Source organism: Podarcis liolepis (assembly GCF_965112155.1).
Source record: "Podarcis liolepis genome assembly, chromosome: 13".
Taxonomy (NCBI): Eukaryota; Metazoa; Chordata; class Lepidosauria; order Squamata; family Lacertidae; genus Podarcis; species Podarcis liolepis.
In genome coordinates this window covers 22,482,329-22,507,562 of record NC_139573.1, presented here as the reverse complement: position 1 = coordinate 22,507,562, position 25,234 = coordinate 22,482,329, and the positions used below count along the sequence as shown (strand labels likewise).

General features: G+C 44.7%; 1 protein-coding gene and 1 long non-coding RNA gene across 8 annotated transcripts; one reads left to right on the top strand and one right to left on the bottom strand.

The window, feature by feature from the left end:
- Positions 1-229: 229 nt before the first annotated feature.
- Positions 230-23,165, top strand: GREP1 (glycine rich extracellular protein 1). Of its 7 annotated transcripts, none has more exons than XM_083472257.1 (18): positions 230-322; positions 4,204-4,260; positions 4,570-4,614; positions 5,343-5,387; positions 5,628-5,687; positions 6,490-6,519; positions 7,894-7,938; positions 9,668-9,700; positions 10,973-11,023; positions 11,429-11,494; positions 13,529-13,588; positions 15,264-15,332; positions 15,843-15,917; positions 17,201-17,278; positions 17,986-18,048; positions 18,347-18,433; positions 22,458-22,511; positions 22,732-23,165. In XM_083472257.1, exons 1-18 carry the CDS (start codon positions 262-264, stop codon positions 22,755-22,757), a joined length of 1,005 nt encoding a protein of 334 aa, XP_083328383.1. In that variant the 5' UTR covers positions 230-261; the 3' UTR covers positions 22,758-23,165. The 7 variants fall into 7 exon arrangements, with proteins under 7 accessions (XP_083328383.1, XP_083328382.1, XP_083328381.1 ...); XM_083472256.1 differs by having other exon boundaries at positions 10,970-11,023; XM_083472255.1 differs by having other exon boundaries at positions 9,665-9,700.
- LOC310691958 lies at positions 18,575-25,214 on the bottom strand. Its single transcript, XR_014518623.1, has 2 exons — positions 24,790-25,214; positions 18,575-21,265 (listed from the first exon to the last, which is right to left on the bottom strand). It is a non-coding gene; the product is annotated as an uncharacterized lncRNA (long non-coding RNA).
- Between the last annotated feature and the right edge of the window lie 20 nt (positions 25,215-25,234).

The window sequence follows — 25,234 nt, the reverse complement described above, 5'->3', positions numbered from 1 at the left end:
CAGCAAGTGTGTCTTGCAAGGATGTGGACGTATGTATAGAGAACAAGGCTGCTTGAGCAGAAGTATGCGAGGGTCCCTGTGCTTCAAACTCAGAGCCCATTGGGCACGGTAGAAGGGAATGTGGCCCAGACACCCAATGAGGAGAGAAGGTGGGAGGTGGGCGGGGCTTAAGCAGGGAATAAAAGGGGCTGCCCCCCCTCCAAGTCCTATGGGCACCCAGAGACTCTGAGAAGGTACTGCAGACTCTTTATAGTGGCCAAGATGAATCTTTGCACCTCGCTTCTGCTGTTGTGCCTGGCCAGGGTCAGCCTGCAGGGAGGAGGTAAGTCTGGGAGACGAACATGGAAAAGGGGACAAACAGAAATAGACAACAGAAAATTCAGTTTTCGTGCTCCTCTTAGAGGGATAACACCAGGGATAAAGAGAGGGACTGGTTGCAAGAGGTGGGTAAGGGAGACAAGATAGAAGTTTATTTTTTAAAAAAATCAAAAGGGTGTGGCTGGGAAGGTCCATTCAGCCTCCACCCCTGTCTTAGTCCAACGCTCTAACCACTACACCATGCTGCCTTTCACATTGCACCAGCAATGTGATGTTGGTGAGACACTTTGTTGGGGAAGATGAAAACAAATATTACAGGTGCTTTTAAATGAGGGCTATAAAGGCTGGCATTCTATACAATGTAAATCTGGGCACCAGAATGCAGTGAGAGGTGGGTAAGGAGGATGCAGGAACTGGGTAATTTACATTGAAGGAGATCATCACTCATATGTTGCCAGGTTTCCCCTTGACTACTGGAAGTTTGGTGTTAAATTTAATCATTCCTGCACTCCCAACTGAGCATCCCAAAATGCAGGGAAAGATTTACATGAAGGAGTCCAAAACACCTTCAGGGCAGATGCTGGGCTCGGAGCATATCCTTCATGTGCAACAGAGTCTTAATTGAGGTATAGGACTGTGCTGTTCAAAAGAACGGAGAGGATTGTTATGCTGAAGATTTACAGTGCAGTCCCATGAATGCTAACTCTGAAATCTGCCCTACTGTTTCCAGTTATGTTTGCACCATAGCTGTCAACTTTTCCCTTTTCTTGTGAGGAATCCTATTCAGAATAAGGGAATTTCCCTTAAAAAAAGGAAAACGTTGACAGCTATGGTGTGCACCCATAGGATTGCAGCTTCAGTGAGGGTGGGTGGGTCACAACTGGAGCAAAAATAAATAAACTTTATGTCTCTTGCATATCCTCTTTTGCATCCACAAGGGACAGGGCACAACTATGGGGAGAGAAGCACAAAGGTACTTCTCAGCTTAATGACCAAAAGTCATCTGCTTCAGGTCACTTAATGAGAACTGGCTCATCTTCTGCAACTCCCTCTCAATTTTTTAAACCCCACTAGGAAGAACCCCATCCTGCCTCTTACAAACTCTGTAACTACTACTGATTTTATTTCATTCATTCAGGATGCTACCAGGCAGGGACTTAATGCTGAAACGGGTTGTTGGCAACATTTTATTATTATTATTCATTAAATCTGTATATCACCCTTCATCTGTAGAACTCAGGGTAGTTCACAACATAAAAATACAAGACAAAACATGAAAAAACACCACATACCAATAAAAAACACCACCCCATCCCACAAACACATTTAAAAGGGTATTGCTTGTTTAGGTTTTTTTACTTGTTTTCTATCAGAAAGGGTAAATCTGTATAGAATTAGGGAGGTGGGAGAAATGAGTTAGCATTGTGGTGCAGCTGTAAGCAGCACCGATCCCACAATAAACATCCAACTGGAAGCAGCTTGATTTTCTGTACTACCTTTCTGCTGAATGGCAACTTCTGCGGGTTCTTAAAATCAGTGTGTGTGTGTTTTAAAAAACAGTAACTGCAACAAAACCAAACAAAATGCAATAATATATTAAGGCACCAGTTTGATATTGCTGCCACTAATGGTGCTCCATGCCAAAAATCAATTAAAGCAACATAATGCACCTTCAATAATTGTTCCTTTAAGTCTCTCGTTTCCTCTTCCTTTCCCATTCTTTTTTCCCCTTTGGTATCATGCCACTTACATTAGGAAGTTGTCTTAAACAAAACTGGATTGTTGCTCTGTCTAGTACAGTATTGTCGACTCTGACTGGCAGAAGCTTCCCAGGGTTTCAGAAAGGGCCCTACCTGGAAATATTGGGGAGTGAAGCAGACACCTTCTGCATGAAAGGCAATGTGTGCTTCCACTGAACTATGGCCTGATTGTGATTCTTCAGGAAGGGACTGCCTTGCTTGTTTGTCTTGGGACAGTGCTTAGGAGATTTTACATGCTTTAAAAACAAGAAGTTAATATTAGTACCCATGAGTCATAACCATGGTAGTTAATTCCAGAATTTGTTTTTGTTGTTTAGTCGTTTAGTTGTGTCCGACGCTTCGTGACCCCATGTACCAGAGCACGCCAGACACTCCTGTCTTCCACTGCCTCCTGCAGTTTGGTCAAACTCATGTTGGTAGCTTCAAAAACACTGTCCAACCATCTCATCCTCTGTCGTCCCCTTCTCCTTGTGCCCTCCATCTTTCCCAACATCAGGGTCTTTTCCAGGGAGTCTTCTCTTCTCATGAGGTAGCCAAAGTATTGGAGCCTCTGTCCTTCCAGTGAGCACTCAGGGCTGATTTCCTTAAGAATGGATGGGTTTGATCTTCTTGCAGTCCATGGGACTCTCAATTGTGTGATCATTGCATAGGGTCCCACAAAATGACAGCAGAATTTGTGCATTGCAAAGGGGTCAGGAGGCTGCAAGCCCCTTGGAAATTGGAGAGGAGCCCCACAAACCAACTTTCCTTTCATAACCCCAACATCCCTCTTTGGCCCCCAGCTGTCCAAAAAGTCCAGGCTCAGGGCAGCGATTGGGAGTTTGCATACTGTTCCTTCCAGGTCACATCTCTATCTGGCACAAGGATGCCACATTCCTTCCATGCCCTGGGCAGCCCTGCACACACAAAGGCCTCCTTCTCAGGGGAGAGGGACTGACACCCCCTTGCAAAGCCCCAAAGGCAGGCCGGCCAGCTCCCTGAGCCAGGAGACAGGGTGGGACCCAGGTGGGCCAGATGGCCAGGGTGGTGAAATAATCCTTTGGCACCTGGGACTCAGGCTTTGAAAGGAGCTTTGTGGAAGGGCCCAGAACCACCTTCGCTGGGCCTGACAGGGCAGAATGATGGATGCTTTCTGGCAGATGTTGAGAGGAGAACCAATCTCTCAGCAACAGGAACAACCAAGAGTCTTGTGGCACCCTGAAGACTTAACAGATTTATGGTGGCATAAACTTTTGTGGACCAGAGCTCCTCTTCGTCTGCCGGCCAACTGAAGACAAACCTTTCATACATCTGGTGAAGTGGGCTCTAGTAATCCATGAAAACTCACTCACCATCTATGTTTGTTAAGGCACTACAAAAGCCTTGGTTGTTGGACGGAAAGTGTCTATCATAACTGCCTCTTCTAGATATTCTGCAAAACATGCTGTCCACTAAGAGCCCAAGGAACAAAGTGTGAACCAAGGACCCAAGAAAAACACCCTGATGGTCATGAACTTGGAGGGCTTTCAAGTGGGATTAGGAGGGGAAAAAACATGGGAGATAAAAGCTGTCAGTGCTACTTAGTCATGAGGATGACTATGTACGCCTTCCTGTGTTGGAAGCAGGATGCCTCTAAAGACTGGTTGTTGAGGACCGCAAACAGTTGGGTGCTGCTGGTTGTGGGCTTCACTTAGACATCTGGTTGGCTTTTGGGGGAACAGAACACTAGAGTAGTAGTAACTGAGCTAAGTCTGATCCAATAGATTTTGCTTCTTGAGACAGAGCAGCAATCAGCTCACACATGCACACACACACAAACACACATACACACTCATACGTTCAGGTCAAGGTGCACAACTCATTGACAATCTGCTGCTTTTTCATGATACCCCAAATCAGCTGCCTAAGGCAGTCGCCTCCCTCTGCTTAATGGTAGAGCTGGCCTAAATCCAGCAGGGCTCTTGCTATGTTCTTCTACTAAGGCAGTCCCTTTCAAAAACCAGTCTATTGAGTTATAATTAACTTTATGCTAGAGGCTTGATGTGCAACAACAATATGAGAAGTGATAAGGCTCAGAAATATAAACAAGGTAAAAGATGTATGCGATATCCAGTCTCATTTCCTTTTTCTTGTGGATCTTTTTCAGCATTTAAACCGCAATCAAATGGCCGGGCAGGACCTTACTTCCCATCCCTGATGAGGGGTAAGTATCCTGCATCACACCTAACCCTCATAAGTTTATAGTGTGCAGCTGCTAAAACCAATGGGATTATTTTTTTTGTCCTCAAAACCCACTTCAATGAGTGGCTTTAAATGTGCATATATTGACCCTGAACTAGTTCCTGTGCATACACAAAGGTTGACTGGTGCCTCTGAAAGATCTCCTGCTCTTTGTTTCTGTTTCATGGGGCTTCCCTCATTTCACTCACCCTGCCCTGTTGGCTCTGCTGAACCACCCATAGCCAGTGCAAGAGGGCAGTTCATACTTTGTGGTCTGTATTTCATCCCTTAGGAGGAGGAGTTGGGCTGGGACTGGGACCAGCTGGAGCCAAGGCCGGTAAGTTGTGCGGCAGATCTTGAGGTCAGGGTATGGGGTGGAGGGTGAAAATCTAGACAGAATCAAATATCCATCTTGGCATTTGCTACAGGATTATCGTGCAGTACTTAAGACAACAAACTGTTGCTTTTACATCGGCCGGGTGGTATAATAGAGCAATGCATCCATTTAAAATGTGGTGAGCCTCTGATAGTTATTATACTAGCTTTTTAGTGTTATTATAAATAACTATGGCATTCATAGGAACTCTAGAAAGCTCGTACATTTCCCACAAGGGGCTTACCTGCATTTTAAGCATTTCAGCTCCTCAGAAACAAATTCTCTTTGTTACAATATGCAATAGTTTGTTGTTCTTTTCCAGTTGTCCACCTTCACAGCATTGCCCAATTCTTTAAAGCTGAAGCAAAATTTAGAAGAAAATGTACACTGCAGGGGACTTGGTTTAATTAATTCACACACACCACACTTCCTTCAAGGTACTCTCATTGACAAATTATCTTCACACCAGGCCTGTGAGGTAGTTTTAAGATTGAGAGATAGTCACCCACAGCGAGTTTCATGGCTCAGCAGGGATTTGAACCCAGGCCTCATTAGTCTACATTGTACATAACATATGGGAACTGCCAAGAAAAATACCATGTTGTGGTTTGCAGCAAGCCTTGATCTGTTATGATCACTCTACTTTCATTTCCCCTAGCTATAACCTCCTCTGTTTTTTATTCCCACAGGGAAATATCCAGGCTATGGGGCCCAAGGATTGCCAGCAGGGCTGGGTAAGTTTAGCTGTGGTGGTGGCCTTAAATACAGAGGAATAGAAAATAATAATAGTAATAATAATAGTAATAATAGTAATAATATAAAATAATAATAATAATAATAATAATTTCAAGCTGTCAATTCATATGCCAAAAGCTGACTGGAACAAAAATGTCCCCTCCTAAAGAGATAATTAGGGCTTGGCCCACACATGGTGGCAGAAAGAGGTTGACAGAGAGATGTTTCTGCTTTTGCAGGTGCTCAAAATGGATTTGGGGCTGCTGGACCAGGCTTTGGGAACAAACCAGGAAAGCCAGGTGAGCAGGACATGGAATGACATCCAGGGGGAGGATGCCCTGCATCCGTCAGTGGGGCCACTGCTAAGCCATGGACCATATGAAATGTAGAAACATGGTTGGTCTTTGCCCAGAGATAAGGGTTATTGTTGCAACCACCAAGAGCATTAGCAGGAACTTAAGTGACCTTTTTCACTTGTTTCTGGAACACAGGAAGCTGCCTTCCATTCGTCAGACCGTTGCTTCCTTTGGCTCAGTTTTGTGTACACTGACCGGCAGTGGCCCTCCAGGATTTCAGACATAGTATCTGCCATCCTGTTGTGGTTTAACCCACAACGCGGGTGGCGCTGTGGGTTAAACCACAGAGCCTAGGACTTGCCGATCAGGAGGTCGGCGGTTCAAATCCCCGCGATGGGGTGAGCTCCCGTTGTTCAGTCCCTGCTCCTGCCAACCTAGCAGTTCGAAAGCATGTCAAGTGCAAGTAGATAAATAGGTACCGCTCCGGCGGGAAGGTAAACGGCGTTTCCGTGTGCTGCTCTGGTTCGCCAGAAGCGGCTTAGTCATGCTGGCCACATGACCCGGAAGCTGTATGCCGGCTCCCTCGGCCAATAAAGCGAGATGAGCGCCGCAACCTCAGGGTCGGCCACGACTGGACCTAATGGTCAGGGGTCCCTTTACCTTTACCTTATCTGCCATCCCTACCTGGAGCTGCCGGGTATTGAATCTGGAACCTGCAGAGCAGATGCTCTACCACTGAGCTAGAGTCCTTCTGCAGTCATTGATATTGCCTGTCCATCTGTTGATGCTTTCTGCCTTTCTACAGGATACAGAGTCCCAAATGGATATGGAGCAGGTAGGATGGCTTCTCTTTCCCACTTCACTGAAGCATGTCTCCATTTCTTCCTGCCTCCCATGCACATGAGAGGGGGAACAGGATGAACTGGAATTGAATGGCAGAGCTGGGTGACGGAAAGTATAGAAAAGAGCAACCACGTGATCGAGGGGCTCTTACGTACAAAGTTTGCAAACAATAAAAAATAAAAGCATGTGTAAAGGAGTGGGTACGTGGCAGAGATTTGTGAAATTATGTCCAGTGCAGAGAAATTGGAAAGGGAGGTTGGTGTTTTGTTTTATCAATCATTACATGGATTTATTTATTTATGGGTATGTAACCCACATTTTCAGGCAGAGTACAACATATAGGGATAAAATCAACAAGAGGTCCATAAAAAGATCATTAAAAATAACAATAAAGCAATAAATATCAATAAATACTGGTTAAATGAAAAATTCATGTTGTAATGGCTTGTCTAAACAAACCTCTTGCAGGTTTAGGATTGTGCGTCTCTCTTGCTCTGTTCCTGACAGTTTAGTGCCCTGCTCCCCCAGTCTCATTCTGCTAGCATGTCTTCTGAAAGGAGGGAAAGATATGGGGCTTGCAAGCACCCACGGATGTTGTTCATGAATCTGGCTCAAGCGCCAGCCCTGGTGGCCCCCGTTTCAGTCCCAGTGTACAGGGGAGGAAGGACAGAAGCAGCATTCACAGTACACCTTGGTGTCTTCAGACTGATTCCTTTCCTCTCCTTCTGGGGAGTCTCAGTGCCCAGAGCCAAGGGCATGTTGGTGCTCTGCCCACCCTGGCAAATCAAAGTGCATTTTATCCAAAGGTGGTCAAGTTATTTTGGCATAAAAAAATAATAATCTCACTGCCCCTCCGTTCTCACTTTGCTTAAGGTGTTGTCAGGCTTAGCGGTTAAGGTAAGCTGAGATCTGTTGAGCTGGGATGTGTGATTCCTTTGCCCAACTGCCTTAATATTTATATTTATTTCTATTTAACAGTTATTTTTATAAAATACCACTAATGTCGGGTCAGAGATTCAATCACTTACTGGCAAAGTTCAAGTTGCACCATCAAAGCTGAATTTGCGCTCTTGCACAACGAACTCACTTCCCCCCAAGATAGGACTTTTTGCACTAAGGAAAGTGCAGTGAAAAGTGTGGGATATAGCAATTGCTTGATACAAAGTCTTTCAACCTCCTCACAAACAAATCAGAATGAACGCTTCATAAACAGGTCCTCTGCAAGTGACCTTAAGTTGTTGTTTTCAGTGCCACTCAGATTTAAAATTGAAATTTGAATAAGCAAATGTAAATTCCACTTAAAAGAGGGGAAATAGATGCGATGTTTCTATTCCATCGTCGTTCATGATGCATCTTTGCCTTCCAGGTTATAGAGGACTTGGTTACCCTCGTGTTGGCCTCCCCTTGGGAAGTAAGTCAGATACCTTTATTTCTTCCTTATGTCTCGTTACCTGTTCAACAGGTACCTCACTTACGTGCTTCGCTGTTCCTTTACTCTCTTAACATTCCATTGGCTAAACACGTCTTGCTCGAATAACCCTCCATTTTAAAAAATGCTTGCCAAGACTTTTTACAAACTTGGAAGACCGCTAAGTGACCCAGCTGCACTTCTTGGCAAAAACACCAACCCTTCTGCTTATTTTACCCTTTTGAAAACTGTTGGCCATCCTCCTTCATTTTCAGACCCTGGAGCTGAAATACTGGACATTGGATGCTGTGTATTTTTTCTGTGGTTTCATCTGAGGGTGCTTTCCCTCCCACTAATCATGAGATTGTTTTCTTGCCTTTTGTTGTGTCCACGTGTTTTAATGTTTTGATCCTCCAGTGTTTGGTGCAATTTGGCCTAACGGCAACCGCAAGACTGCATACACTCCAGTTATCTGTTTTGCTAGGGATCATTTCTATTCTGTGTTCCATGTCTGTGGAAAACCACTGTCTGGTTGTTGCTGTTTTGCCTCACAAGGATGCATTGTTAAAATGTTGGTGGTGCAAGATGCCAGATACATCATTTTCCAGGGTTCAGCCCTTTCCTCCAGAAGTTACCTGGGGGAAAGCTGTTATGGTAATCTCGGATATATAATATGGACAGTTCTTGACTCCAAACACACGCCTGTCACCCTGATCACTACATGAGGGTGCTTGGATTGCGCAGAAGGGTCTGGATATGCGTCTTCTGGCTTGGAAGTGACAAAACACTTGAAAGTACGGAAGGGAGGTTGTACCCCACAGGGCTGGTTTTCAAACATAGGGCTGCTGATATAATCCAGAAGATTAATTCACCAATTTCAATAAGCATGGGGTTCAGTGAAAGAGAATAAATTTATGGAGATCTGGTTTCCTTTTTCTTTTTTTGCATATGTGATTAGGGGGTTGGTGGGGGTCAAGATTATTTGGTCTTTTTGGAGAGACATGATCTGACATAAGTGTGAAGATGGTACTCGGATTAGTATTTATTGTTGTACTGTGCTGAAAGTTTACAACTTTTTTTAAAGGTCTCTAGAAGTTACGCATCTGAGTGTGGTAGCAGAGCTCACTTGTCTGTAGTGCCCATGCGGATGAATGCCAGAAGGGAAATTCATCACCTTGAGCAATATGTGCTTTCCTTGAAACAAAAATGCAAGCTTCTAGTGCAGGGGTCGGCAACCTGAGGTCCATGGGCCAAAAGCAGCCCACGGGGGTCGTTTAATGACCCACAAGCTGCTACCGAACCAAGCTGCCCACTCGGTGAGTCCCCTTGCTTCCGCGGTGCCAAATTTCGCGTCTGCGCAGATGCGATCCAGCCTACAGAGCAATCTGAGCGAGAGTGAACCGGCCCAGGCCAGGTAAACCTTGCCAACCCCTGTTTTAGTGCATGTTGGCTGTAGCAGGGTCCTGTGAAAACTTCAGAAGTTAGAGGGGGGCTCAGCTGAATTTTCAGTGGCCACAAAGCCAGTCCTGACTGAACACTCTGCATACCCCTTTCTATGACTGCCAGAAGCAGAGAGTTAGACAAAGTAAGTGCACTTAATTTGCAACATTTATACAGATCACATAAATTTAATTTATGTATTTTTTTTTAAAGTATGAAGTACACAAGCCTGCTCTTATTCTTTGTACCTAGTGTTCTGGTCTGACCCAGTCTCTTTCTCCTCACTCAGCAGGCCTTGGAGCCAGAGGCAAGCCTTCCAAATCAGGTAGCAGTACTTTCACCAACAAATGTTCCACCAGGAAATACTCCCCCCCTCATTCCCCATCATTAGGGCTGTGTGTCTGCTGCAATTCTGTATGTGTACAGAATTCATAATTCCAACAATCCAAAAGTTCTTCTCCAGGTTGCAATTTAAATCAAGCCACTCTCCTTCTCTGGCAACTTGATTTTGGGGACACCAAGATCCTGGTTGTTACAGGTTGCCTGAGTCCTTAGTATGGATGACAGGCACCTTGGAAACAGCAGGGCTCCTTGTTCCTCAGAAGCTGTTGCAAGCATGTTCAGCAGTCCCCAAAAGCCTTTCCTACTGCCATCACTGCCACTAGATAAAGGGAAGGGAGCAGCAGGGCAAGGTAAAGTATTCTGTAGAGTGTTGGTTGGGGGAGGCATTCAGAAGGCCGGTTGAGCTTCTAATGGTGTAATCAGGAGTTCAATGTGGTCAGGATTTCAAAGTTAAGCTAGCAGGGGAAATAACCTATGTATGCAGGTTAAACCACATAGCCTAGGACTTGCCGATCAGAAGGTCAGTGGTTCGAATCCCTGCGACGGGGTGAGCTCCCGTTGCTTGGTCCCTGCTCCTGCCAACCTAGCAGTTTGAAAGCACGTCAAAGTGCAAGTAGATAAATAGGTACCGCTCTGGTGGGAAGGTAAACGGAGTTTCCATGCGCTGCTCTGGTTCGCCAGAAGCAGCTTTGTCATGCTGGCCACATGACCCAGAAGCTGTATGCCGGCTCCCTCGGCCAATAAAGCGAGATGAGCGCCGCAACCCCAGAGTTGTCCGCTACTGGACCTAATGGTCAGGGGTCCCGTTACCCTTTACCTTTACCAATGTTTTAGCTTGGTTTGCCAATCTCAGTTCAGAACTGAGGCAAGAAGAGTACCACTGGTCACAACCTTCAGATAAACCCAGTGGTGGCTTGTCCACTAGGGGAAATGGGGCACAGCCCCAGTAACCCCATCCTGTTGTCAGCCAGCCTTTACCTGCCTGCCTTCCTATTTACAACCTACCCAGGGGGAGACGCCGCCTGTCAGCTTCCTCCTCACTCTCAGTGTTGCCTTAATAGAACTCAGCAGGGAGGGGGAGGGCGGTAAAGCTAGAATCAGTTGGCTCTGCCTGTCATTGGCTCTGGCGCCACCTACTGCTGGGCTCCCTGCTTTCTGTGCTACCGTACCCAACAGGCACTAGCCACAACTGGGTGAACCCTAGGTATCTGTGCTGATCTGTGAAAAGAGAATTTCTTTCTTTCTCTCTTAGCAGGTTATGGGGCAGGGCCCAGTACTGGTGGCTACCCAACAGGAGCACAGCAAGGTGAGCTGGGAAAGTTGGGTAGGGCCCCAAAACAAACAAACAAACAAACAAACAAACAAACAAAAAAGAAGAGAGTGGGATTTGCTGTTAACTTTCTATGGATTAATTTCACCAGAGAGGGGTATTGGGGCTCAACCCTGTTTAGTAAATATGTCATTTGAGCTAGAGCCTCTGTATTCCGTTTCTAGGGCTGGGACACTTCATTTGTAGGGAGAAAGCACTCTGCCCATGCTGAGATACAAGCTCTTTCTTCTTTTGACACCCCCCCCCCCCCGCCATGAAACCTGTCATCATAAACCAATTTTGCCTTGTGCAGACCAGGGAGGAAGGGCAGAGGAGAGGAAAAAAGGAGTGATCACTTCCATCCACGACTGATTTTTCTTTTCTGCATGCTTTGTACAACAGCCTATATCGGTGGAGTTGGAGCTGGAGGCTACCCAAGCAATGGAATCCATAATGGATATGGCAATGGTGAGAGAGACACACTCTGATATTTTGCAGTAAATTGGTACAGGGGGAGTCAAATGGAGCTAGTGGCAGAGTTGCTTTTGGCCATAGACTGCTGTGACACAAGCATGTTTATCCCCTGCCCTAGAAACAAGGAACCTGGCATGTGAAAGGTCTGGTCAAAAGACTTCAGGCAGCAGGCCAGTCAGACTAGAAAGTATTGGGCTAGGAGGATCAATGGCATGACTAAGTATTAGGCAGCTCCTTATCCTGTCATTACTTTGCAGAATATGCCCTTTTATTTTGTGTGTGTGTGTGTGTGTATGCTGCTATCCCATGTTTGGGACACTTATCTGCAAAACTAATACATGCTTCTCAGAAAGCTCACCCAAATCTTTGTGGCAGATCTGTTGCATGCAAAGTCTTGTCCACCTTCGTTATCTATCATGGTTAGGACTGCTATACATCAGGAAATTCTTGGTCATAGCTGGAATACTGCAGTCAAAAACAATGTCCAGATGGGAATTGCTGGAATGTCCAGGAAAATCTGGACATATGGCACAACCCATGTTGGAAGTTGAGATTTTTATTTTTATTTCTTGAGATTTTGAAAAAAGGAAAAAAAGAGCTTTGTGTCCAGATTTTTACTTTTTGAAATATGGCAAATCATGCTACCAACTCAAAAGCACTAGCAGTTGAGCAAAATACAGTAATGCGGAAATAATACTTTTTCAGCCAGTGCATACTTGCACAAAATGGCAATGAAAATATACGCCCAGAAGGTGGAGCAGTTGGCCAACATATTGAAAAGTCTATTTGACTAGACATATTGCTGCCCATCCATCCATTTATTCTACAGGGAGTGCTCTAGAGCAGGGGGCTCTCACCTTTTGCCCCTCTGGGCCTATCAGTCACAAAATGGTGGTACAGGGGGCAGAGCCAGTCACAAAAAGATGGCAAATGGAGGCAGAGTTTGGCACCATCAGCTGGCAATTACTAACATGGTTTTCTACTGATAGCTAATCCATCCTTGGGAATTGCGGAATTCTTTGCCGCAGCATTTTCCTTGGGACAAGAAATCCCATAGCTCAGCTGTCCTAAAGCAAAGTGCAGACATTTGCTCTGGAGGTATTTGGCCGCACCCCTTTTAGGCAGAATGTGCTGATCCGGAGACTCTTAAGTAGAAAAGACTTTTTCTGTTTTTTCCTTTACCATCACTGCATGCCTCTTGAAGTATTTTTACCCATCTCCTGCAGTGTTTCTCCCATTCTACTTTCACACTCAACTTGTACCTTATTCCCCCACCCTGAGCAAAAAAAGCTGTGTTTCTTTCATCCCTTCTTTCTGGTCCTTTTACTTCTTCCTCCCATAGCAGCTTAACTCTCATATCTCCTTGCTTTGTACCCCCAGTTTATTAATATTCATAATTATTATTTAATTACAGTGGTACCTCTGGTTGCGAACGGGATCCATTCCGGAGGCCCGTTCGCAACATGAAAAGCCTGCAACCTGAAGCGCTGTATCTGTGCAATGCGTGGTGTGATTTGGTCTTGTGCGCATGCGCGAAGCACGGTTTAGCGCTTCTGCACATGCGCAATTGGCGAAATCTGGAAGTAACCCTTTCCAGTACTTTTGGGTCGCTGCAGGACGCAACCTGAAAAAACGTATCATGAAGCAAATGTAGCATGAGATATGACTGTATATTGAAACATTTCTTAACCTTTTATCACACTTTCTAAATTTCCTTGAACATTTCTCTTTCCCCTCAGAGAAAAGAGACCCCCCTTCTTCCCAAAACCACTTCTCTGTCTCCCACTCACCTTTACGCAGCATGATGCAACTTCATCCAACCAAGAGACTATTGTATGGGGCAGATAACTGAGGAGGGGGCAGTGGGCTGGCTGTGGCACTGAGGCCCATCTGAAAGTGGCCTAAGGCCCACTGTGGGGTTCCAGACCACTGTTTATGTAACACTGCTCTTGAGTATATATTCAGCCTGAGTAGAATGAGTTTCTGTTTGGTTTGGGAAATCGTAAAGATGTGCTTTTTCTTTCTCAGGCTATGGAGCTGGAGGAAATGGATATCCTGGTGTTGGATATGGGAATGGAAATGGGAATGGTTAGTATTTACTCCTCACATTTTATTCTCCTTCCCCCCTCCCTCCAAGGAGCTTGGAGTGGCATTTTAGCACAACAACCCTATGACACACAGAGCCGTCTTTCCTATTGGGCTTACGGGCACATTGCGCCAGGGCGCTGGCCTCTCAGGGGCGCCCCAGCGAGTGGGGGAGTTGCACTGCTTTGCCGACAGCCTCCCTTTTCCCTGTATGCCCGCCAGCTGTGCCCTGTCAACCATATGGCTGGCGGGCATGCAGCTTCCTTCCCAAGCCTCCGCGGGAGGAGAGCGATCACCGCAGAGGCTTGGGAAAAGGTCGACACTCTGGGAAATGGGGGCGCCGGAGGGATCTTTGAACCATGGCGCCGGATATGCTTAAGACAGCCCTGATGACACATTTCAGACTGCAGAGTGAGTGGCTTGCTCAAAGCTGTCCTGTGAGTGTCATGGCTAAGTCAGCATTTGAACTCAGGTCTCCCAAGTCAAAGGGCCACACTGGCCACTATGCCATATTGGCAACGATAGGGGAATAAATTTAGGGCCAAGATTGGGTAAGTGGAGGGGAAGATAGGATGTTTCATCAGTAGAGGTGGGGGTTAGTGGATAAGAAAGAGACAGGCTATAGGACTTACCCACTGGCTCGCCTTGACTCAGCTACAGAACTTCCTTTCGGTGTCTTGAGATTCAGCTGCAGAATATGTGAATTAGTGCTCAGAAAGCAGCACACCTGAGCCCGTGTAAAGGGCCTTTGCCTTCCACTAAGGGCCAAGCTAGATGTGTTTGCGGCACAGTCTTTGCCACATGGCACACGTCACAGGAAGTTCAGAGAAACATTTTGAGGCTAAGTCAGGGCCCATGTACACTTCTGTTTGCCCTGCTGCTTTCCCCTGAGAAACCCACGGCTTAGTGCTGTATTAGAACAAAGGGCAATCAGGTTTTCTGTGGATTGCTGTTTAATCTAATTTAGTGTTAAAAGAGCGGATTTTCCAGGGGGAAGTGGCAGGGCAAAGGCAAAACTGTTCTGACCCATGCCGAGAAAGCATGGGACAAGTGGAAGTGTGGACGAGCCCCCTGCATGGGAAACAGCACACATGCCAATGGGAAGATCCTTTTAAAGAAAATAGGTCACATCTTGCTCCCAGAATTGATCCTTGGACTACCACAACAAAAGAAATGGTAGTAGGGGATGAGAATGATTGCACAAGACAAGCTGCTGCCAGTGAAGAGTATATTGTACTGGGCTAGATTGACAAATAGCCTGACACCAGTGTTGAGCACCTTCCTATATCCATGAGCAGATCCCCCCCCCCCCCCCGTCTGTGTAGAACTGGCTAAAAGTGCAACAGTTGGGTTTGCGTGTTAGTCCTCTCCTCTCCCTGCATAGGTTTCCCTGCCTTGCAAGACAAACAAGCACTTCAGTGGAAGGGGCAATTGAAAAATGACATGGGAGTAAAAAGGCTAAGCTCGCCTTCTGCCTTGACTGCATTTGCTCAGCTCTTACCACTCATCACAGGTCTCCTCTATTTCATCTAGTAACTGCAGCTCCCATTAGGGAGAAGAATCAGAAGATGAGGAAGGGTTGATCCCCTGATACACTGCTTCAGAAATGAGCCATTCTAGGTTTTGAGACAAGCAGGCAGGGAGGGGCTGTATACTGAGCCTTTGGGTGTCTTTGCAGGTGCCCGGGCTCCCTATGGCAGTCAATTAGGAGGCCCTGCTGGAGATCCTGCTGCTGCTAAATATGGAGGTAAGTCTTTATTGTGCTCCCTAAGGGAGAGACTTCCTTCCTTCTTACATAAGGCAACTGACAAACAGCCTGGCAAAGTTTTGTGCAGCTTGAAGGGGAGCAGAGTTGACTTGCAAAGCATCTTAGCATCAGCTGGCCCTGAGGGGGTGAAACATGCCTTAATTGCTGCATAAATGACTTAGGAAACATAGGGAGGATGAAAATGGCCTGGGTGTGACTGTGCTGAATGCTTATTGTTTTACCTGTTTAACTGTCACGGCTTCTCCCAGAGAAGGCAGGGAATTTTTGTTCGGCAAAGGTGCTGACATTTCCTTAAAAAGCTAGTTTCCTGGAGGGGAAACGGAATGACCCTGAAACCACTTGGTGCAGGTGTGTCCTCCTGTGTCAACATGGGAGAATTTCTGTAGAATTGTTCTAAGGTGTGGGAAAGAGGGGTGCCAAAGGGGCAATCAGGGGATCCTCTGTGACCTTCTGTTGCCCTTCCTTGGGCTCCTATGATCTGCATTACAGGGACAGGGCAACTCCCATACAGTGAGCAGCCAGAGGCTGCTGGCCTGGGAGGAGACTATGGTGCTGGAAGATATGGTAAGTTAAGACAGCAGGGGTAGGTGTGCCTCAGACTGGTACTCTGTATAACTGCAGGAAAAGCACAATTTTGAGTCAAGTGCTGATTATTTCAGGTACAACTAAAACACACACACAATCTGGGGTCCCAAATGTAGTGCTTTTGGGGTTCTCATGCACCCTGCCTGGTATTCTCAGAAGGCTCTCCCAATTTATTATAAATAAAACCATGAATTTTTGAGGGCCTTTTTTCAGGGGTTCAGACCTGCAAAATGGGTATTTTTTGGTTTCCACAATGAATTCTTAGATTTCTGAGGCCCTGGGCCTAAGATTGGAGACCCCCTCAATCACTGAAGACAGGCTTGTAGGCAGAGAAGCTGTGGTACTAATATATATATGCTATGCAGATAAAGCAGATTTGCATGTGTGTCCTGTTTTGCATAAATTGTTCTGCCCTGCCTCCCCAAAGTGAAGAGTAAGTAGCTGTGAAATATACTTTACTCTTCTTTGTGTAGACTCAGGGCAGGACCATTTATGCAAAGCAGAACACACAGGCAAACCGGCTTCATTTGCGTAACATCTATGTCAGGGGTTGGCAACCTAAGGCCCATGGGAGTCGTTTAACTGGCCCATGGACCCCCGCCACCTGCTTGGTCAGCTCCCGTGCGGCGCGCTAAACCAGTGTGGAGCAGAGCGGAGACTGCCTTCTACGATGCTGGCCGGCTTCCCGTTGGCTGTAGGAAGCTCCTGCAGCCAATGGGAAGCTGCACACGCCTCCTCCGTGCTAGGAGTGCCGGAAGTAGCATTTGCACATGTGTGCACGCACACTCTGGCCCACCGCAGCGTCTGTGGGACCGTGAACTAGCCCAAGCCCTAGCCCAAGCCCCAAACACTTTGCTGCTCCCTGATCTATGTAAATAGTAGGGATAGGGAATCTGCAACCCAAGACTCCCATCAACCCTGACTGTTGGCTCTCCTGGTTGAGCCTGATGGGCCCTGGAGTCCAGCAACACCTGGAGGGACACGAGTTCCCCATCTCTGATATATAGGCTGCAGAATACTACTTTTGATAGCAGAGTCAGGGCTTTCTTTTGCTGCAGACTTTTAACTCTTTAGTACACACAGTCCTGGCTGCGACTTGTTGGGCTTAGCTTATAAATTCTTATTGTGCATTGTTGTACATCTCGGCAAGTAGTGTTCCTTCTCCTGGACTGGGGTGCGATAGTGGAGGGATTTGTTTTTGGTGGGGTGGGCAATCATATCCCCTTGCCCCCCCCAACTTTTCTTCTTCTCATGCCTTCCAGGAGCTCCTCAGAGCCCCTATGGAGCACAACCTGGTGGCTCTGATGGCATTGGTGTAGACCCAGCTGCAGCCAAATACGGTAGGTGAAAGAGAGCCCACTTAGTCACAGAACTAGAGTAGAGCTTCAAGCACATCCATCTGCTGAAAAGCAGTATGGATTGGGGAACTGAGTACACCAAACTGGTAATACTGAGGTCTAGTTACATGGCCAGATTTGGCTCTGGTGATAGCAGTTAGTCCCAAAGAACTAGGCACACCAAAGAGATAGAATGTTATCTGTTAATAGACCAAATTAGGTTTAGTTTGCTGCGGATACATTAGGATCGCCAGATGCAAAAAAGGATGGCTCCTACACTTTTTAAAGTTTCATGACAAGCTACACCCACTGATCTTACCTATTCTACACAAATATTAAAGGTGCAAAAGCCCAGCTGATTTGCATCTGGCACCCTGAGATCCAAGTTTGGAATTTAACACAGCTATTCACTGATAGCAAACAAAACTTTCAGATGCATTTGAGGCATGCAGTTAGCAACTGTAAATATTTACATTGCTCTCATTTAATGTCGCCCATGTACAAAATATGATACATTCTAGATTTGGAGATTCAACTGTTTTCCTTTAGAGTTGATGTTTGTAGAATATATCAACTTGAAGAAGGCTGGGGCTCCTGGATCTTCCTAATCCTAAAAGCCTGAGCTCATGGACCAATTGGTTTGGGGTGGTCTTTTGTTGTTATGCTCTTTCCCTCTTTCTCACTCTCTGCTTCCTCTGCATCCTTTGCAGGCAATGGGAACGGAATAGGATATATGAATGGACGAGACCCCCAAGCTAATGGGCTGGGGGCAGGTAAGGCTGAAGGTGCAAGATAATAATAAAAAGCACAGCTCCCAATAGGGTGCAGCAGGACAGAAACTACTCCTTCATGGAAAATGGGGTAGGAAGTTGACAAAAAAGAGATTGTGTGTTGGATTGTATGCTAAAAATGTTGAAACTTAATAAAATGCAAAAAAATATATATTAAAAAGGGCACTGCTCCCCTCCCCACCATTGCTCTTTAGGATAGACTTGACTGGGATTGGTGTAATTGGGAATGCCTTTTGCAACCAGTTGCTCTGCTGCTTCACTTGGCTCTTGTTCTGTCTAGCAGGTGCATATGGTCCCTATTCAGCAGGACAAACTCCAGGAGGGTACGGCAGTCCACTGGGCCCTGGACAAGCACTGGGAGGATATGGTAAGTAGTTCTAAAGTTGTGTTCCCTTGTAGCAACGAGGAAGAGATTGGATTTCCCTGCCCAAGAGGTATAGAGCTTCTCAAACTTTTTCCGACCGTGCCCCACCCCTGTCCTATCAGTAGACAGGTAGCTATTCAAATGTTTTATTTGTAAGTAGAACATGTTTTATTTATAATACAAAATATTACATAAAAATGTATACTTTAAGTATTTCTCAGTCAATGTGACCCTTGTGTTTGATGACCAGAAACAAACTTTTTAATATTCAGTTCTATTGCTGTGAGGGATAACCAAGATCACCTCTGTTCGTTATGTTAAGGCAATTCTGCGCTAGGCTGAGTAAATAATTCACATGTGATCTAGAAGTGCATTTGATTTAATGTAATTTACTGTTTTTATTAAAATTTGTAGACTCATGCAAGCACCCTGCTAGCGATCTTGAAAACAAGTGTTTTCGGTGAACTACATAGTGAATATAGAATACTTCCGCCACACCTTTAAAATATGCAATAAACCCTCTGTATCTACCTGTCATAGAAGCAGCACCATCAGTAGCACAGTCCAGAATGTTCTCAAGAGGGATATCTTTCTCACTGATGTACCTCTTTACTTCTTCAAAAATTGATTCACCTTTTGTTTTAAGCTTTTGAGCAAATAGCATTTCTTCTTTCAATTTGTCATCATGCAAATATGCCATCAGTACGGCTTTGTTATCTGGAATACACAATTCATCAGTTTGGAAAGCAAACTTTTGAACTTTTAACTGCAAGGCTAGTTGATTTTCAATATTTTTTGCCATTCCATCAATACACCTTGACACTGATTTATTGTTCAAAGGGATGAATTTGATAATTTCACAAGCATTTTGGTTCATAATGGTTGATATAACAGACACTGCTGGCAAAATCAAGGATTCCCCTTTCCTTGGCTATCAGTTTGGATATCTCATAAGATGTGATTAAACCGTTATCATTTAAAACCAATTTCTGAACAAACATTTTCTTCAATGTAGGTCTAGTTTCAAATTTATCTTGCAACGCTTGAAACTATTCCAGTGGTTTATCCTTCTTGTCATTATGTTTTCAAATAAACAAGTGGGGCAGATTGATGCAGAAAAATTCAATCTCATATTTTATGTAACAAAAATGAGTCAAATAATAATAAAAATGCTTTATGAATGGCATAAATAATCAATATTATAACAGCAATCAAAAGAACCATTAAAGTTAGAAGACAATGAGAATATAACGACCTTAGTAAAAAATGGGTTTTGTATCATTCTGCCCCATCTATGGGGCACTTAGATACATTGGATGGGGCACTTTGAAACAAAGCGTAAATTGTATGAGAATGGTATTTATTTACAAAAATTTAATGGAAAAAATTTAATTGTGACAGATGATGTTCGAGGTGTGCCCTTTGAGAAATTTGGTTTTGGCAACTGCAAAACAACATCCTTGAAATCAAGGCTTGCCTTATCTTCTACAATGGGGAAGACAAACATACAAGATCCTGGTTTTTTCCTGAGATATGACACTTGTTAATTGGTCATATTATATTTGGAAATGACTTTGGCCACATAGTAAACAAGTTTTTTTTCTTTTCAAATTTAACGAGTAGGAAATCTCCAACATTTATATTTTCAGGATTGGGAACATCAAAATTTATATCCTCATCTTCTGGATTAGATGCAGCTTCAAAATCTTCATCGTCATCATCATCACTCTATTCCACAGATTCATTCCAATTTGTATTGGAGTCAGATTCTGAACAATGACATCTTTTCTTCTTAGTTTTTTTAGTTTCCGTTAAACCCAATAATTTTTTTGCCATTTTCAACTTTTTCTTTCTGCTTCATTTTAACTTGCTGTTTTCTTTCCTTCTCTTCGTGCAATCTCTGTAATCTATCTTTTTTGGGCATATCAGTGAAGACTCTCGATTTCCTTTCTCTCTTCCGCTCTTCGAGGAGGAAGTACTTTTATCAATGACTTTTTTAAAATATGGTCTAACTACTTCAGGGGACAATATTGGCGTAGAGCCTGGCGGAATGACCTTAGGAGATAATGTTACATCCTCTTCCAATCGGTTCCCAAGGGGGTCAGCTTCAACAACTGGTATCTCGTCGTCTTCACAGTTTTCGGGAACCTCATCATTTTGGCTAATATCCATGTCCAGAAAACCTAGCTCTTTTGTATTTCCTTCATTTGTCACATCCGTAACATCGGCAATATCTTGAGGACTCGAAGCTAACATTTGCATTGGTGCGAAATCATCAGGCGTAAATTTGTAGTACGTCATTACACGTTCATAACTGTCAAAAAAATCAGTGACTGAAGTTTAATTAAACACAAAACTTTGTGCTGCACTCATATTTTCTGGCTTTCTGGGGCTTCGATCCTGATTCCTCTTTCTAAATCCTGCTGCCCAATCTTTCCCAGCACATCTATTTTTTTCCCAGGATTCCGGATATCTACACCCCAAATGTTCTGCATATTCATAAGCCAAAACCAAGACTTCCTGCAAAGAAAACCCGTAGTGCATTTTACTACAGTTCAATAAATATTCAGTAAACACTTTCTCTTGTTCAGTTGAGAAAACCTGTGCAACAGTGTACTTGGACCCATATATATTAGAAGATGACGCTTCATTTTCTTCTGAAGTTTTTTGAAACTTTTCAATGCGATGTTGCAAAGTTGCAGCTTTGATCCTGTATTTGTCAGCTGCCCTCCGTATAGACAATCTCTTTGATATAACTTCAGATATAGCAGTCTTTACGTTCTCCTCATCGATACTTCCTCTATCAGTCTTAGGTTTATAAGTTCGCACCATTTTCTGGAAAACAGAATAACTAGTTTAGATATTTCATGCAAACTTGTATATTGGGGCACTATTGTACACTAGCGGGGCACTTTTATACATATCAATGTGCCCCGTTTCTTAGTGTATCCAAGTACCCCACGGACATTTTCAGAAAATAATTATTAGTAAAACCACTGAATTTATTAAAAAATCACGTGCAATTCTGATTACCTTTGGTATTTTAAAATCTTAACTAAATGATGTAAAACAGTGTCTGAACACTTTTACATTTCACGTAATTTTTTAGCTGGCCACGCTAAAAGCACATCTACTCTCGTCAAACGCCAATGGTTAACTGGAGGGCGGCATGGTCGCAGCTGTTGTACTCACACATGTATAGACACATTTTAGTAATGTCACGACACGAATAACATTTCTCAAAATTGAAATATTGTTGGTGCATCAATGTGCCCCGCCTCCCCCCTAGGCCAGCCTTCCTCAACCTCGGCCCTCCAGATGTTTTTGGCCTACAACTCCCATGATTCCTAGCTAGCAGGACCAGTGGTCAGGGATGATGGGAATTGTAGTCTCAAAACATCTGGAGGGCTGAGGTTGAGGAAGCCTGCCCTAGGTACTGTGTAATCTTATGGTGACAGAATTAATTCATAGCCAAGATACTCAACTGAGTATTGTAGGCTTCCTCTTTTTTGTTCTGGAGGTAGCTATGGGGTATCATAAATTAAAGAACTGAAACTTTATACATATGCCAAATAACTTTACATATGTTTGCAACTACAAAATAATATCACTTCTCAGAAATAAAGCAGCATTAGAACATCTGAACAAAGACAAATGCAAAGTTATTCTGATCTCGATAGATTTCTACGGGGAGAAGCAACTGAACACAGCAACCACAAAAGGAATGGCAAACATAATGGCTGCAGTCCTAGGGCTGCAATTCTTAACACTTACTGGGGAGTAACTCACTGAACACAGGACTTGCTTCTGAGAAAGCATCCATAGGCATGCACTGCATACTGTAGTCTTTGCAATGCCTTTTCACACTTTATGTTTTGATAATTAGATGTTTTAGCACTGTGATTTGTACAAAAAGAGGATACAAATGGTCTTGAATGAATTTCTTGCTTTGGAATAAATGGAAAAGCATTCTGTGCACCAAATGAGAGTAAGGAAAAAACCAGTCACTTTTTCTGTTTTGCTCTAGGAGGAAAAGAATCTAAGTATGGAATGAATGGTTTTCTGGGAAATGGGTACAGAGGTAAGAAAGATGGGGTCCCTATCTTTCATAATTGCGGCTGTTCTCTATCCTTACTACTCAGTCTGTTGTACAAATCAGAGCTTCCATAGTTTGGTTCCTATCTGATCAGTTTCCATCCCCACCACATGCCTTTCTGCAACCTGTTTCTGGAAGTGCAAGGATGAAATATGGAACAATGCCTGCCTCTTTTTCTACATTTTTTCCCCTTCTGTTTTCTCAGGTCGCTGCTCTTCTGGAAAATGCTGAGGAATGATGTTACTGTGTGGAACATTCTCTGCAGCAGGATTCAGGCATCCCGGCAACTTTTGGTGCTATGAGTGATGATTAATGACAACCAAGTTTTCCAGTATAAATGATCCTATATTTCTTTTTCCTGTTTTTATTTTATTATTAGAAACCTTTCATTGTAAAAGAGAAGATTTTACCATGTTGGCTTCTAAAGCATTATTGAACACATTTTCTAAGGGCTGTTAGCATGTCAAGATCAGTGTTACAGAGATGGACATATGAAGTTGGAAACCCCTTTCCTTCCAAAGAGATTTGACTTATCAATTCCACTTCTTTGGAAGTAGCCTAGATTTGATTCCCATCTTAGTGTGTATCTGGGTGCCCAGGCACAAGTGTCTTTTCAATTAAAAATAAGTAAATCCACAATTCTGTTGTCTTTATCATTCTTGGTGAAAGAATTGTAACATACCAAACCAACCATTGCCTTTCTTTAAACATTCATGTTTTGTTTTTCAGTTGCTGTGGGTTTTCTACATTCTAAACAATACTATACAGCCCTAAGTCAAATTGAAATATTTGCACTGGGTTTGTGCAAAGGATGTGAACAGTTAGAAATATAAAGCAAGGTTTGGATCCCTGGGGTCACTTATAGAAATCTGAACATGGGGAAAAGTAGGGGAAGGATACATGGGAAACCCAGATGTGTGCTAGCTATACAATCCAACCACAGCGATAACCAAACTTCTTCGCTAGATGGAGCTGCTGCAATTCCAGATGGGCTTATAATTTTCTCCTAACCAAGAGAAACTTCTTTAATCAAGTTTGGCACTTGGGGGTTTCTTTCATTCTCAGCTTCTTGGCCACACAGTTCTCAGAAACAGAACCGTATTTGAAAAAGTGGTACAGTAATAGCCACATATTAATTACATCAAAATAAATAATGAGTTAATGTTATGGGACTCCCCGTTTCTTATGAACTATATTAACTGAATGTGAGGGGATTTAAGTATCATAAAACCACTTTAAAGTATGTAAAATGTCAATTTCAATTTTTAACAAGATTGTAATTTTGCCACACACACCTCAACCTGCTACCCAGGGCAGATGCCTTTTCCCCTACACTGGTTCTATGTACAATTTGTGCTTGCTAACTCAAGCTTGACAGATGGGCTTTTAAAAAGTGTTTTTTTTATTTTTATTTTTGCAGGCTGGCTCTCCCAGTCTGACCAAAGGGATGCCCATCATGGAGCCACTTAGAACAACCCTTATTACTTATGTCAGTCAGGACAAAGGGATGGGGGTTTGCACTTTCCAGGTCAGCTGGGGCCCTTGGAGTTCCCCAGTATCTTGCAAGTCTCCCCTAGCTTCACCACTTCAGCCAACATAGACAATACATCAGATGAAGGTACTTATCGTCTGACTGGTGGGGGGAGGGACACTGTTTCCCTTTGCACAGAAAACATCCAGGGAACCCAGAAAACCCAGGTGGATCAACTGAAGCTGAGAACACACCATATATTTAAAACATATCCCCCACTACCACACCAAAGAATCCTGGGAACTGTAACTTACCCTCACAAAACTACAATTCCCATCACCCTTAAACTACAGTTCCCACAGTTCTTGCTGGAGTGGGGGTGCTGCAAACGCGCTTTAAATGTATGGCACAGACAACGACCTGAGTCACTCTCAAGGGGAGTGAGCACTGAATCAGAGATCCAACGCAGGTTTCCGAGTTCTGGTTCGACCTGTTTGCCATACCACCCAACAAACAGAACCAGAGTTCGTTTTTCCCTTCGGAATCCTGGAACTGTCGAGTTGGAACAGACACCCCAGAGGTCATCTAGTCCAACTCCCCGTCATGCGCCGGATCTGCTAGCAAGGCAGGCGCTTCCAGCAGTTCCCTAGTCTCGGGGTGGGGGGAGGGCAGGTGGGTGAGCGGCTGCATGTAGCCCCCGCCCCCCAATCCAGACAGGCTCGGGTAGGGGCCCGGCCGCCCCGGTATTGTTCGCCCTTCCCCGGGATGCACTGCTTGCTCACACACACTTACCAAGGCTCCTCACTCGCGAGGGGACGGCAATTCTTCATTTACCACGACTTCCCCGCTCGAGCGAAGGAGGCCGCTTAGGCCCACCCGACTACCCGCTTCCAGTTCTTTCTCCTCAGGTGCCGCGTCCGACTGCGGGCCCCACCGCCCCAAAGGCAAAAAAGCCTCGTCTGTTTCCTATCGAGTGGGCGGCCCAGGGACTCCTCGGCAAAGTCCCCGCTTGCAGGCTTGCCTCCGAGTCCGAGCGAGGCCTTTCCTCTTTCCTCATCCCAGCTGGCCTCGTCCACCCACCTGCCAACGTACTGACTGACACTGACTGGGCAAACAAAAAAACCGGGCGCTCACAGTTAAAAGAGGCGTTTCCGTTGAAAGGAGCGCTCGCGCGCTCGCTTAGTCCCTTCGGCCCGTTGCCTTTCACGCACGCATGCGCGGTGACGTCGGGACGCGG

Coding starts and splice junctions, on each gene's coding strand:
- GREP1 (XM_083472253.1), top strand. CDS start 262: ATGAATCTTTGCACCTCGCTTCTGCTGTTGTGCCTGGCCAGGGTCAGC. Junction 4,261..4,569: donor CTTCCCATCCCTGATGAGGG/GTAAGTATCCTG, acceptor TTCATCCCTTAG/GAGGAGGAGTTGGGCTGGGA. Junction 22,512..22,731: donor TCTGGGAAATGGGTACAGAG/GTAAGAAAGATG, acceptor CTGTTTTCTCAG/GTCGCTGCTCTTCTGGAAAA.